Here is a 12,964-nt window from a genome sequence, read left to right as displayed (position 1 = left end):
TATTTATATAAATCATTATATAAATTTAAATCTGCCTAAAACCGTGAGGTTGAAAACACTTTGTTCTTCTTTCCTTCTCGTTCTCTTTGCTGTTATGTTCTCATGATGTCAACGTGCCTGTGCGGATGCCACCCAGTGTGAGCTGGCACACCCCCGAACCCCCCAGCAATTACCCTCTCTACCCATAAGCCCCCTCCCCGGCCCTGCTCCTTTCCCAGGGGTTCAGGGGCCACTGTACTCACTACACCCCGTTTCCCATACGCATAATCTTGAATTTTTTTCCCTGGCTCATAAAGAGGTGCTCGAAGCCCCTCAGTCTGCAGCCCATTTCCCAAACACTCTCTCTTTATCTGCCAAGCCCACAGCCTCTTTCTGTCTCGCTCACTCTCTTTCTGTCTTTTCCACGCTCTCTTTTTTCCGGATAATCCGTGCTATTTTTTTCTTTCCAGTAATATGCTTTCAAGTCTGCCCTGCAGTATTTCCAACTTTAAATTCCTAGGATGAATTCGCTTCTTATTCACGTTTAACTTTCTCTTTGAAAATGGAGGTACAGGGCAGTTTTTAAAAGTTCCATTTTTTAAAATTTAAAAAAAAAATTTATGTAAAACTTTTAGGAAACAAGTATTATATTAGATAGAAATAAGATGAAAAATTCTCTGAAATGTGTATTTTTATTTTATTTATATTCTTATAATATTTTTAGATTTTATCTATAATATATATATATAAAATACAAACACACACACACACACATATATCTCTATTTATAGAAAATTCTATTATTAGAATTTTAGATTCTAATAACACTAAACTAAAACAAGTGTATTAAGTGCTTCTAAGCCTGAAAAACACTGATATGACTGGCCCCTGACACCACTGCAATTGATTTATTACGTGTGCAAATATCATGTCTGTCGTATGCTTCTCAGGGATCAGCATGTGTGTGAACTACACGTTCTGTAATGAAATGATCTTAACTCGTCAGACAATTAATTGTCAGCAGCCTTTCATTCTCGCAGCCCGTAAAATTGACATAAGCTTTACAAACATTCCACACATAGTTTCTCAGGAAGGAAGAGCAAATTCAATCACACACACACACACACACACACACACACACACACACAAGTCATATTGCTGTGTTGTTTCATTTTGATGATTTACCTATAAATCAATAACAAATGATCAAAAATTAAAGAACAACTATATAATCTGAATCACCAATGTCTAACAGCTTTAGCACTATTTCAGTTGTTTATTTCATAAATGTTACTGCTGATTGATTTACAGAGTGGGCGGGGCTTATTATGTCCTGCACTGTATTTAAAAAACTGCTGTGTTTGATTGATTTGTGGAGTGGGTGGGGCTTATGCACTGCTGCACTATATTTCAGAACTGCTGCTTCTGAGTGATTTGTGAAGTAGGCGGGGCTTATGCGCGCCCTCTCTTGAGCTTCCTGCTGGAAGTTCACTGTGTTTACCAGGGTGATGATAGTAAAGCTGTAGCTGAAGGCTTCTTGTGTGTTTAGAGAATATACCGCAATGTTTAATGTTTGATCATAAGAGTGCTGCTATTGGTTACCGTTAATTGGTTATACTGTCACACACTGTATGGTTTATTGTGGCCAGCATGATCCTGGATCAAAGTTGTTTTAAACCAATCAGACTTTAGGGTTTGGGCTTAGTACAGGATTTTTTTTTTTAAATAAAACTAAAACAAAATGAATACATTTTTTAAAACTGAAATAAAATATTACACGAAAAACAATGAAAACAAGTAATAACAATAATATATTATAGTTATATAAATTTATATAATATTTTATAAGTTTTATTAATTATATTGTATCAACTGATTAACCTTTGTTTTGTGATTGTCTTATAATTTTTTTTTCATGTTTTGTAAGTTTTATTGTGTCACCTGTTTGCAAATAAAAAAAAATAAATACATTTAAATTAAAACAGTATAAAATCTAAAAAATAAAAGCTATTTCAAAATATTAATAGTTTATGGGTAGTTAGGGGTGGTCAGGGTTGGTGTTGAACTATAATAGTAAATAAATAATGAAACTTGTTCAGCTTAGACTTGAGGCTGGGTTTGAACATATTAACCAGAGTTTATGGGTAGTTAGGGGTGGTCAGGGTTGGTGTTGGTTACTTGCATGGAGTTTGTTATTTCTTTGAGCTGCTTTTTAACATCATTCCAGGCATCTTGGGTTAGTCCAACCCTGCACAATCTTTCCACAATAATACATAAAATCAGCACAATACTTTTTACTCATAACTCTGAATGATACTCACCTCTGAGAGGACTCTGTTAACACAGCCATCTGAAATACCAAGCACATGATCACAGAACTAAGCCATTAAATAACACACACACACACACACACACACACACACACACACCTGTTCTCGAGCCAGTTTCAGTTGGCTCTCCAGGCGGGCTTTGTCCTCTCTCAGTCTGTGTAGCTCTCTCTCGGTCTATCCTCTCAGTTCGGCCCCCGCGGGACTGAAGTGGCCCTCAGGGGGTCCGGCCTCTAAAGCGTGTTCAGGGAGTGCCAGGATCTGCTCACATTGCAGTCTGGGATACAGAGACACTACTTAACAGACCAAATCAGATCTAGTGTGTGTGGGAGCAGGTTTCGATTTAAAAGGGGACTCTACTGCCTTAAAATGTCCATACAGAAAAAAACTAAAAAAGTTTCATAATAGGGAAAAAATTTTTGAATTCACATCCAAAACACCAAACTTTGTATTTTAGATTTAGCCTAGAATAAACATTTTACTGATCAGCTAGCATGTTTAATTTTTAAATAAATGTTCATTAGTAATTGATGAAATTTTAAGCTAATTTCATAGTTTTTGAAATAAAATAAACATATGTTGAAATAAAATAGCCAACTACTAAAAATGACAACAAAATTAATAAAACTTTAAATATATATATACTATAAATAATATGACAATAAATATATAATAAAAATAGCCAACTAAATAAAAATGAAAAACAAAATTAATAAAACTTAAAAAAAAAAGCATCTCATAATAATCAAGGTGATAAAATAACACTATACTAAAAGCACCTGCTAAATCAGGCTTTCCCAAAATGGGGGTTTGTGAGGAAACTCTAGAGGGATTGTGGGTTTGATGAAAAGCTAATTATTTTTAATCATAAAAATGTCAAATTAAAGTAAAAATAACACTTACTAAAAACTATATATAATGTTCTGTAATATCTTATTTGTGTTTCTGCAGGTCATGGGATCATTAACCCACACCACAGAACTGTGAACATGACAATGTGTTGTTAAATTATTAAAATATTAATGTCAAATCTCAGGCAGACTTTAAGTGAATATTTTATGTGTGAATCCTTTTGCTAAATTTAACACACGTAACCGTAAACCTTTAATAGTTTGTATGAAGAGCAGCAGGTGCAACCGTGCAAATCAGTGGATGCTCTAGCACCTGTAAGCAATAAGCAGTTGTTGATAGGTGTTGCTCAGACCCTGGATGCGTTTGCGGTACGATCTGATGGTTTTGGTGAGCTGTTCCTCTCTGGAGTGATAGGATGTTTTCACCTCCTCCAGCATGGACTCAACAAACCCCTTCAACTTCTGTCCCAAATCACCATCACCGGCCGCAGTTACACACTCCTACAGCGCATTAAAAGATCAATCTGTGTGAAAACAAAATAATTATACATCAGACAACTCAAGAAGCCACTATAAAAAGCCTGACCATATGTGACCCTGGAGCACAAAAGCAGTCTTATGTCTCTGGGGTATATTTGTAGCAATAGCCAAAAATACACTGTATGGGTCAAAATAATTGATTTTTCTTTTATGCCAAAAATCATTAGGATATTAAGTAAAGATCATGTTCCATGAAGATATTTTGTAAAATTCCTACTGTAAATATATCAAAACTTAATATTTGATTAGTAATATGCATTGCTAAGAACTTCATTTGGACAAATTTAAAGATTTTCTCAATATTTTGGTTTTTTTTGCATCCTCAGATTCCAGATTTTAAAATAGTTGTCTCTCTGCGAAATATTGTCCGATCCTAACAAACCATACATCAATGGAAAGCTTATGTATTCAGCTTTTCAAATGAGCTTTCATATCTTACACTTAAGACTGGTTTTGTGGTCCAGGGTCACATATGTGTTAACCGTATGTCTGCTGGCTTGTACACGTACTGTCACGTCCTGAATATAGAATGTAAGGCGTGCCCTGTACTCTCTGTTGAGTTCCTTCAGATGATTTTGTTGTTTAGACACCTCAGCTGTGGCATCTTTCAGCTGATGTTGAGAAATAATGAGCGTCTGCATGTAGAAGGGAAACAAATCAGCAGCCAGAAACACACAAAAGCATCTTCTGTGTGCGAGGGGCTGATGATATACTCACTGCAGACTGCTGAGACAGCTCGTGTCGGGTGCTTTGAATGGCTCTCTTATTCTCCTGCTGTTCCCTCCCCATGGCCACACTATGAGAGAAAGATAGCACACACATACAAACATCAGCTGACCTTCAGCGCCCACGCCTCATGACTAAACGAGTCCACACATGTAGCAGAGCCTCCACACTCATAAAGATTAAAGCTCCACCACATCACTTCTGATGTAGCAGGTGCACAGAGTCTGGTTTCACTGAGCAGACATCATTGTGGTCAGGTGAGACAGATGCTATTAACATCCATCTCCTATGATAATTTGTGAACAGATTTCAAGGGGAGGGCCTATGATTTTATGACTCTTATTTTAGTATTATTTATATGCTTACTCAAATTTTAATTTAACTTTTTTTAGTGCTGCCAAATGATTAATCGTGATTAATCGCATCCAAAATAAAAGTTTTGGTTTGCATAATATATGTGTGTACTGTGTATATTTATTATATATATATAAATACAAACACATGCATGTATATATTTAAGAAAAATGTTAGGTTAATATATTACATTTATTTATATATAATATAATAATATAAATATATATATGCAAAAAAAAAAATATTTTCAAAATACATATTGTGTGTGTGTGTGTTTTTATATATACATAATAAATAAACACAGTACACCTACATATATTATGTAAACAAAAACTTTTATTTTGGATGCGAATCTCTGCTTGATTATTTATATTTTTCACAAAATGTGAACTATATGTGACCCTGGACCACAAAACTAGTCTTAAGTGTCAATTTTGGGAAATTGAGATTTATACATGATCTGAAAGCTGAATAAATAAGCTTTCCATTTATTAGGATTGGACAATATTTGGCCGAGATACAACTATTTGAAAATCTGGAATCTGAGGATGAAAAAAAAAAAAATCTAAATATTGAGAAAATCGTCTTTAAATTTGTCCAAATTAGTTCTTAGCAATGCATATTACTAAACAAAAATGAAGTTTTGATATATTTACGGTAGGAAATTTACAAAATATCTTCATGGAACGTGATCTTTACTTAATATCCTAATGATTTTTGGCCTAAAAATATATATATATATATATATAATTTTGACCCATACAATGTATTTTTGGCTATTGCTAAAAATATACCCCAGAGACTTAAGACTGGTTTTGTGCTCCAGGGTCACATATTATTGCCCAGCTATATATTCAAAGTTGGAGAAATAAGTACAAATGAATACAGTAAAGAACTCACATAAAGCTATATATACTATAATTCAAATCTCATCAGCTTGACTATTTATATTGTTGCAAAATGTAAAAATATTATCGCCCAGCTATATAAATTTAGTACAGTATACTCACATAAAGTAATATATACTGTGTAGCATATCTCAACTGTCTAATTGTTCATATAGGCACAAAATATAACTGCATTATCGGCCAGCTCTAATCTGCTAAATGCAACTTTAGTGTTAAGGTCTTATAAACATTAACATCCGGATTTTCTGTAAATCTGTGCATTGTGAAAAACAAATTAACAATTAAGAAATTGGCTTGACTCGATAAACTAGGAAATCTACTGTATTCTAATATACTTCTGATATTCTTACGTTTCTTTCCACTGAGCTCTTGCTCTGTTCAAACTCCTCTGGCTGTTAAAAAAATAAATAAATAAATAAACATCAAAAACAGAGCATGCATTTATAAACATTTATAAGGTGAAGAATTATTTTATTATACCTTGATCAGCAGACAAAAATGCATGAGTCCTTGAGGCAGATTACAGCAGTTTATTCAATTCTCAGTACATTTTCACATACGTATGAATGATTCTGAATCCATAATTTTATGCCTAATCCTGATTTCCACCTTTCCTGCTCCTTTGCAGACTGTAAGTTAAAAGACACGTTTTAAATACTTTCTTTTTGTCATTAAAACCTGCTTGACTGAGCCAAAACATACAGAATTTGAAAAATCTTCCATCTCACTATGTGAGAAACTTTACGTGATGGAAACTCAGCATCATCAAATTAAGTAATATTAGACCTTTTTTTTTTTTTTTTCAAGATGCAAGGCTGTGTGATTGTTCATACTCAGACTCAGAATTCAGCCCCCTCTGCAGCAACATACTTTGCTTGAGGACGTTATCTGCTGAGGACGAGCATGTGTTTGTACAGTATGTGTGTCTCACCCTGACTCTGCTCTGGGACGTCCTGCTGTAAAAACTGTAATATTGTGAAATATTATTACAATTTAAAATAACTGGTTTCTATGTCAATATATTGTAAACTTTAATTTATTCCTGTGATGCACAGCTGAATTTTCAGCATCATTACTCCAGTCTTCAGTGTCACATGATCTTCAGAAATCATTCTAATATGCTGATCTGAAATATTTATTGTTACTATCAATGTTTAAAATGGTTGTGCTGCTTCATATTTTTTTGGAAACTGTGATACATTTGTTTTCAGGATTCTTTGATGAATAGAATGATCAAAAGAACAGCATTTATTTGAAATATAAATCTTTTGTAACATTATAAATGTCTTTACTGTCACTTTTCATCAATTTAATGTGTCCATGCTGAATAAAAGTAATAATTTCTTTTTAAAAAAAGCATTAAAAATCAGGTCAAATTATATACTACATAAACTATATAAACTGATATTATAATTGTTTGGCTTAACTAATGGCCTATATCTAAATGTATATATCTAAAACTTTAAAAGATTTAATTAGTTGCGTTCATATGACAAGAAAAAATCTTACATTTTCTTCAGTCAGAGAGTGAATTTGCTTCTGAAGTTGGTTAATTGTGCTGTGTTTATTTGATCTGCAGCTGTCAGAGGGGTGTTATGTCTGGTTTCCATTAACATGAGTCTCCTTGGGCGTTCATAAACAGCAAACTGTGAAAGAGAGCTCCATTTGACGTGTGAATCACATTAAACGATTCTTTCTGATGATTCGGTTGAATGAATCATCAGTAATGATACGGTGGTCAAATCCTGTTAATAAGATAAGTTTAGATCAATCAGCATTCATGAACATGTTAAACATTAGAAATACTGAAAACACTGAATAGAAATATATACTGAGATATGATTTGTGCTGCATCTGCTCGACAAATATTTTCTAAACAAATGAATCGTTAACAACAACATCAAGTCTCAGCACATATAAGACATATACAGCCTGAGAAGCAGTCAATGGCCAGATCAGAAACTGTACTTGCATTGCCTATCAGATCTGTTTTGTTGTGAAAACAGCTTTGCTGAACCGTTCTTTCTGTTTAGTAAATATCAAGGGCTCTTGTGAAAGTTCAAAACCCCTTTGTCCTTTACAAAATATAAATGGGTTGTAAATCCAGAGCATTTATTGTATAGTTTGACGGCAGGATTATTTGATCAATTGAATCATAAAGTGAATCATGATCCATTTACCTGATACATGATTAACTGTGACTCCTTCAAACATCTTGATTCGGTTCATTTATTTTTGCGTATTGCCTCGAACTGAACAGATTCATTAAAAGGGCTAATCAGCGAGGATCAGGAACGAATAAAACATATTACGAAGAATTAAAACACGTTATATCTTCCACAAAATACACAAACCTCTTGCACATCTAACTTTGAGAAATGCGATTCATTCAATATGATTAAGTAAACATAGAAAAATTTATTAAAATGTATACAAGATATATGATACAAAGAGAGCAGGATTAAGTCTGGTCTTTAAATAATTTGTAAATTGTACAAAATCTGACTTAAATATAGTGGTCCAATGGCATTTTTGTTCAAAAGGCCACACAACAAATTCTGTGCATTCGCACACAAACTAATCTACTTAAGGCAACCTGCAAAGTGGCTTTAACAAAATCACACAACTATCAAAGACGTCCCATTCACCAGACTGGCAGTCCCATAGAAATATGGCACATTTTAAAAATAAGCTATACTCAGGCAGGCAGACTGTAGGCTAGTCGTGTGCGCTTTTGTATGCATTGAAAAATGTATGTGATTTTCTCCTGATATCTTGAGGACCACCTCCTCCGCAAATCGTTCTCTCAATGATTGATGTTCTCATCTTCCTCCACCTCTTCTTCATCCTCGGCAGCATGGGTGTTTGTATCTCTGTAGACCAGACGGACTCCAGCAGCATTCTGTAGAGCCTCCAGACTGGTTTGACTCACGTACAAGCTCAAGTTTATATTGGGACGCGTTGATCTCAATTCCTCTATTTTACTCCAAGCCTAATACACGCACAAAAACAACATTCAATCAAAATATAACTGAAAGCAGATGTTAAAGGAATAGTTTGCCATGCATTGACCTTTATGTCATTCCAAAAAAGATTTGTTATGCTGTACAACTTTTCGAATATTATTTGAATACTTTTGGGTTCATACAATGAGGAACAGCCTGAAATGTATGTTTTTAGATCTGCATAAAGAGTCTTTCTATTAAAAAAAAAAAGCTTTGAATGACATGAGGGCAAGCAGAGTCTGTTTTCTCCTCAAAAGAGTCTGTTTGCAAGCTATCAAGAGATGCACAACATAATTTCCCCACATCGTGTTGTCTATCATGCTCGCTTTACGTGTTCGACTGAATCAAGTAAGTCTGAAACCAAAGTTGCAGGAGCTCCGGGAACAATCGCACTTGGATTCGGACCGGAGCAAACGTGTCCAGTGTGAAAGCCTTCTAAAAGCAAACCTCAACATACCTGCTGGAAGTTACCATGATTGCAGTAGTGCTCCACCAGGAACCCGTACACATCTCCAACACGCACCGCAGGGTCCAGATCCTTCTCATCCAGCAAAGACTCACACACACGCACTGCTTCCACTGGATCCTCCTCATGCATCCTAGACACACACACACAAATACATTTATGAATGAATGCACGGGTGTTGACAGAATGCACAAATCAAATGCAAATGAATATTCCATCAGTACCTTCGTGCCTGAATGAATCTCTTGACAAGACTGAGTCTGTGTGTCAGTATGAGGAGTTTACTCTCAACCTTTGCTTTAGTCAGACACTTGCACGCCTCCGTAAGAGCGCCATATGCCTTCTCATAATTCTGATAATCATCAATTTCCACCTGTGAACATACACAAAAATAACGTTTCCAAAAAGGGGTTTTCACAGCAGTGCCTTAGAAGAACATTTCAGTGAAGAGTTCACAAAAGAACCATTTTTTCTTAGTGTGAACATTTTAATAGTTTAAAGAACCTTTTGTGTCACTATAAAGAATGGGAGGGTTCTATGGATGTTAAACGTTCTTCATGGAACCACTAATGCCAATAAATGTATTTTTAAGCCTGTTTTAAAGATACTGATTAGTGCATGGTCATTTTTTCACAGTACTGCCGGACACGCTCTCAGTACCTCAGCACAGGCTTCATAGAAGCCGGCGAGCAGATCAAGTGCTCGTCCTTTTGTGTAGAAGCTGATGATGTTCTTCATGATCTCCGGGTCGTTCCTCCAGTCCAGGGACTGCAGGTAGTTGGCTGCCATTATGTAAATTTCCTTCTGTCTGGAAACGCCTGCGAAAAACACTATTTTCTCTGTATCCCCGGATTTCAACAGCGCTCGCATCGCCTGTCAAAGATCGGAACAGTAAAGAAACGCTTGATATCTTTGCTTTTAGAAGAGTCTGGCGAGAGTGAAGATATAAATGGGCAATAAATAAATATAAAACAGAAATAAATAGCTGGTGAAATCACATGCATTTTTTTCAGAGCCGCAAATTTTGTTCAGGCTGCTGCTGTATTTATACGGATTAGATTATGTTAGCTTGTAATGTACCTCAATGAGACATTTCTAAGAGTATAGCAGACTACTAAAATACATATTAACACATAAAATACATCTCACTCTTCAGCTCCCATTAATATTGCTTAGTTTGAGAAAACTCTGTAGTTTTAAAATCATATAATGCAATGCAATACAATGACGACTGATACTGTAGATGAACAAATAACCGTGAAATAAATGTGAAATAAAAGTTTTGATCATGTTTATAATTTAAAGGCTTTAGAAATTTATATATCAACACACAGCAAGATTTATAGGGCTGAGTTTCAATTATTTTAAGAAGTGAGGAAAAAAGTATATGAGCTCAGTGTAGAAAATTGATGGGATAACCATAAATTCTATTGTTTAGCATTATTACGCATAAATATTTGACTGAAAATGCTGTGATTGACCAATCAGAACCAAGTACTCATGAGAGCCACGCCATAAGATTTCATGAATCTTTCTACAAGAGCAAAATGAAAGCTGTTTGATTTTCTCCAGTCACTGATCAGTGAATCAACTGTTGGTTTGTGCACAGGGCAAACCTTGATCTTGTTTCCAGCTTGTGTGTATTTCTTAGTGGCTAAGTGATAGTTGCCCTGCCGCATGCAGCAGTCTGCGATTTTCTCCAGCAGCTCCTTTCTCCCGGCCTCAGACAGATGGGACGAGTCTTTTGGCACCGTCAGACTTTCGGCCAGATCTTCTGTGATGGTCAAACTCTGGTCCAAACACAACTGGAGCGCCTCATGGTACTACAAACACAAATCCATATGCATACAGTTCCAAAACACTGTTGTGATTCTTATATATAATTCTACTATTAGGGGACGATAACTGTAAAGTTTTAATAATCATTCCAATTCTATGAAAATAGGGAAGTCCACAACTATAACAATAATAACAGAGGAACAATATTGCTGGAAAAATTTTCTAGCTGATTGAAAACACTGAATAAAAAATGTTATAATTTTTGTGTGAGAACTATAATAAAATTAGTTATAGTTATTGTCTTGGTGTGAATGGCTATTTGTTTTCGGTTATGAATATTAAATGATTGGCTGTGTGGTGTGTTCACCTTTTTGGCAGCCACCAGCAGTTCCACAGCTTTCTGGTACTGAGCGTGTTTTATGAAGAAATCAGAGCAGCGTGCTAGTAAGGCAGGGTCACTGTTTTCATTCAGGTCCTCTGCGATCAGCTGCAGTGCTCCAAACTGCTCTGTGGCAAAAGCTAGTTCCAAAGCCTTGGACACATGACCTGCCTGGAAAGGTGGAATGGAGACTTCATACATAAGCGATCAGCACCACCTAGTGGTAAAGTCTGAAGGTGCATATCCTTGTTTGGGTGTACCTTATGATAAAGCATAACAGCTCGGTCCATGTGCGTTCCTTTCTCTTCATAATACATTGCCGTGTCCATCATGTCCTCCGGATTACTAAGCAGCGCCAGATTCATGAGCTGCTCGTCCAGGTTATTCTCTTTACACAGTCGGATGGCGTTGTTATAGGCTTGTGCTCGTGTGTAGAAGTGCACCGATTGGCTGATTTCATCCTGTCCCTCGTACTGCCGTGCAACGTGGTAAGACGCTGCTCTGTTGCCCGTCTCATTGGCTATCTCACTCGCCTGTCAAATATACAGATCATCGTGGGGCATTCGCTTCATTTTATTTCAGACACAAAGGAAACTTCAGGCAACACACCTTTTGAATGTTTCCTAGATAACAGTACACGCGCACTTGAGACAGGTAGTCCTGAGCGAGGTCGTAGTAATGCAGCGCAGCCTCCATGTCTGATTGGCTCTCCAGATAGTGACCCCACCACTTATACAGATCCCTGTCCAATCACACACCAGACATCAGAGAAGATCAAAGCCATGTCAGACTGCAGCGACCGGAAACATGAATCAATGAAAACTCAAACTCACTTGTCCTTCATTTTATTGATGTAGATCTCCAGTGAAAGATTGTCCTCCATCAGCATTCTCGGCACTTCAAACCGATGTGTGTCTGACTTCTCAAAACTATAGAAACCGGAACAGGAAAGAAGTAATATGTACATACACAGATAGTTTTTTTATTTAATTTTTTTTTATGCTTTTCAATCAGATACAAAACCAATTACAATTTTTTTTTTTTTTTTTGAAAAATATTGTGAACTATTATTACAATTTAAAATTGTATTTGAAAATATTTTAAAATGTAATTTATTCCTGTGATGCAAAGCAGCATCATTTCTCCAGTCTTCCTATGATCCTTCAGAAATCATTCTAATTTAAAAACATCTTAATTATTCTAAACATTTGACTGGCAGTGAAAATTTAGGGAGCAGATTTTTTTTTTTTCTTAAATAATATATTTAAATATTTAAATTCTTCTGAACTGTCTATTCATCAACAAATCCTGAAAAAAAAATATATATATATCAGAGTTTTCAAAAAAAAATAAAAAATGAAGCAGCACAACTGTTTTCAACACTGATAATCAGAAATGTTTCTTGAGCCGCAAATCATCATATTAGAATGATTTCTGAAGATCATGTGACACTGAAGACTGGCGTAATGATGCTGGAAATACTGCTGTGCATCACAGAAATAAATTACATTTTAATATATAAGAAAATAGAAAACTGTTATTTTACACTGTAAAAAAAAAATCACAATATTACTATATTTTTCTGTATTTTTGCAGCCTTGGTGAGCATAAGATACTTCTTTCAAAAACATGAAAAATGTGACAACACCA

General features: G+C 35.4%; 1 protein-coding gene and 1 non-coding gene across 2 annotated transcripts in view; both read right to left on the bottom strand.

Moving 5' to 3' along the window:
- Positions 1-2,120: 2,120 nt before the first annotated feature.
- LOC109049437 lies at positions 2,121-4,738 on the bottom strand. Its single transcript, XR_006153556.1, has 4 exons — positions 4,415-4,738; positions 4,207-4,332; positions 3,471-3,681; positions 2,121-2,583 (listed from the first exon to the last, which is right to left on the bottom strand). It is a non-coding gene; the product is annotated as an uncharacterized LOC109049437 (transcript).
- Positions 4,739-8,229: 3,491 nt separating this feature from the next.
- The window catches only part of LOC109049166 (intraflagellar transport protein 140 homolog), a 28,485-nt gene continuing 23,750 nt past the window's right edge, over positions 8,230-12,964 (bottom strand). The window contains exons 21-29 of the mRNA XM_042714754.1: positions 12,148-12,243; positions 11,924-12,056; positions 11,575-11,847; positions 11,303-11,485; positions 10,773-10,979; positions 9,817-10,029; positions 9,381-9,529; positions 9,148-9,289; positions 8,230-8,677 (exon numbers count right to left, since the gene is read on the bottom strand). Of these exons, the coding sequence (XP_042570688.1) occupies positions 8,492-8,677; positions 9,148-9,289; positions 9,381-9,529; positions 9,817-10,029; positions 10,773-10,979; positions 11,303-11,485; positions 11,575-11,847; positions 11,924-12,056; positions 12,148-12,243 (1,582 nt within the window). The 3' untranslated portion in view covers positions 8,230-8,491. The remainder of the gene's footprint in view (positions 8,678-9,147; positions 9,290-9,380; positions 9,530-9,816; positions 10,030-10,772; positions 10,980-11,302; positions 11,486-11,574; positions 11,848-11,923; positions 12,057-12,147; positions 12,244-12,964) is intronic.

Source organism: Cyprinus carpio, chromosome A24, assembly GCF_018340385.1.
Source record: "Cyprinus carpio isolate SPL01 chromosome A24, ASM1834038v1, whole genome shotgun sequence".
Classification (NCBI taxonomy): Eukaryota; Metazoa; Chordata; class Actinopteri; order Cypriniformes; family Cyprinidae; genus Cyprinus; species Cyprinus carpio.
The sequence above is the reverse complement of the archived record's forward strand: the minus strand, read 5'-3'. Positions and strand labels throughout refer to the sequence as shown.